The sequence below is a fragment of the Austrofundulus limnaeus genome, unplaced genomic scaffold, assembly GCF_001266775.1.
Source record: "Austrofundulus limnaeus strain Quisiro unplaced genomic scaffold, Austrofundulus_limnaeus-1.0 Scaffold35, whole genome shotgun sequence".
NCBI classification, from domain to species: Eukaryota; Metazoa; Chordata; class Actinopteri; order Cyprinodontiformes; family Rivulidae; genus Austrofundulus; species Austrofundulus limnaeus.
In genome coordinates this window covers 973,533-975,302 of record NW_013952437.1, presented here as the reverse complement: position 1 = coordinate 975,302, position 1,770 = coordinate 973,533, and the positions used below count along the sequence as shown (strand labels likewise).

At 39.8% G+C, this 1,770-nt stretch overlaps 1 protein-coding gene across 1 annotated transcript in view; it reads right to left on the bottom strand.

The window, feature by feature from the left end:
• The window catches only part of LOC106516038 (voltage-dependent calcium channel subunit alpha-2/delta-2), a 40,326-nt gene that overhangs the window by 14,519 nt on the left and 24,037 nt on the right, over positions 1-1,770 (bottom strand). Inside the window, exons 10-13 of the mRNA XM_014006197.1 lie at positions 1,104-1,203; positions 857-1,018; positions 654-764; positions 474-552 (exon numbers count right to left, since the gene is read on the bottom strand). Of these exons, the coding sequence (XP_013861651.1) occupies positions 474-552; positions 654-764; positions 857-1,018; positions 1,104-1,203 (452 nt within the window). The remainder of the gene's footprint in view (positions 1-473; positions 553-653; positions 765-856; positions 1,019-1,103; positions 1,204-1,770) is intronic.

The following is a 1,770-nucleotide window of genomic DNA, read 5'->3' as shown; positions in this document are numbered from 1 at the left end:
ACACACACACACACACACACACACACACACACACACACAGGATAAAGTGTCAATTCATAAAGTTAACACTCAACTAAACTAAACACTAGCCAGAAGTCTTAAGCCTTTTTTTAGCCACTAAGCTAGGATTTTAATTCTATTTTAATCTGGATAATTTCATTTAGACAACAATTTTTCCTAGTTTTCTACTTTAACAATTGCTTCTGAACAGTTATCCTAAATTAACCCCTACTTACATACTACCTAAATTATACATAGTTCATGAAAAGATTACAAAAAAAAATCCAGTTTTTAATATGAGTATACGGTAGCTCAAGATTTTTGCACAGTATAAATAACTCCTAATACAGACACATTTTATTTATGTTTTGGTACAAAATGRGTAGTTTATTTCTAAAAACTGTTCAATTTGCCAACTTATTTAGTAACTCTTGAGTCTTTGATGTGTAAAAAATGCATAAAATGCAGCTCACCTTTATTTGTGCAGGCAATCCACTGTAAAGGTGTTACATCATAGTTATGTTGACCCACAGAAAAGGTAAATACTCTGACCTTGGTGGAGAGGAACACAAACAAAAGATAAATATGAGACAGATACAACATGTGTTTCTGTTCAGAATGATAACGTGTTTTTAGAAAACCATAAAACCGACTGTTTTATTGGGCCAGTTGTACTGCATGAAGACATCCTGAGCTCGGTCCTCTCCTCCRTCAGTAAACAGCATGATTATTTTATTGCAGTTAGCCCGCGGGACATTTGTCTTCTGAAAAACACAGGATTATGTGTGCTTGGAAGGTTACCACAGTAACTATGTGGTTTTAAACCCCAGTTAAAATAAATCAGTGGGTCACTCACATTTAGCAGCTGGTTAAAAGCAAAATGAAAGCCAGACTTGTAGTCTGTGGTTCCTTTAGCCTGCATCTGCTGCACGGCCTCCTTAAAAATCTTTTTGTTTCGCACGTTAGCTTGGACGAGATGTTTGAAGCAAGGGACCACGGCTTCGGCTTTCTCGTTGAACTGAAACAGAGAAAGAGATGAAGCCGTGAGAACCCACGGAGCACGGTGAAGAGCCACAGGTCAGTAGGTTGATCCAGACACCGACCCTGGCCACGTTTATGTAGTCATCATCAGACAGAGTGTCCAGCATTTCCATCACAGACGCTTTGATCAGTTTGAGGGTGAGTCCACTGACGCTGCCGCTCCTGAGGAAACAGAATCAGTGGACAGATTTTAATGAAACGCTCAGAAAGCACTCATTGGACATTTATCTACAGCTGGTTAATATTTTAAATCAACTCAGTTCAAAATGGCCACCACAGCAAATTAACCTTATAAACAAAAACATGTCTACACCTGAGATAATTTCACATGTTGAGCTAAAATTTGGAGTGGTAGTAACTAAGAGTATTCCACAAAACTCGCTCTGGTGCAATCATACATTACATTATTTTTAAAGGGGCAGTATCATGTAAAATCAACTTTTCTGAGTTTTATATCATGTTATAATGTTATTCTCTCATAAAAACAGGCCCAAAGCCTTGCTCTGACTCATTCATGCATGTTTGAGAAATCCCATTTTTAGGCAGCCATGCTGAGGAGCAAAACAACAGGCGGGGACTAGAAACGACTTTTGGTACCAGAAACGCCCCTGGGACGTGTCTTTAAGCTGAACTTCCTCATCACGGAGCACACCTCCCCACCTCCCACCCCACACACCCCGCCCATGACTCCTGCAGGCTCTCGGGTGAAAGTGAAACTGTCTGCTGAGC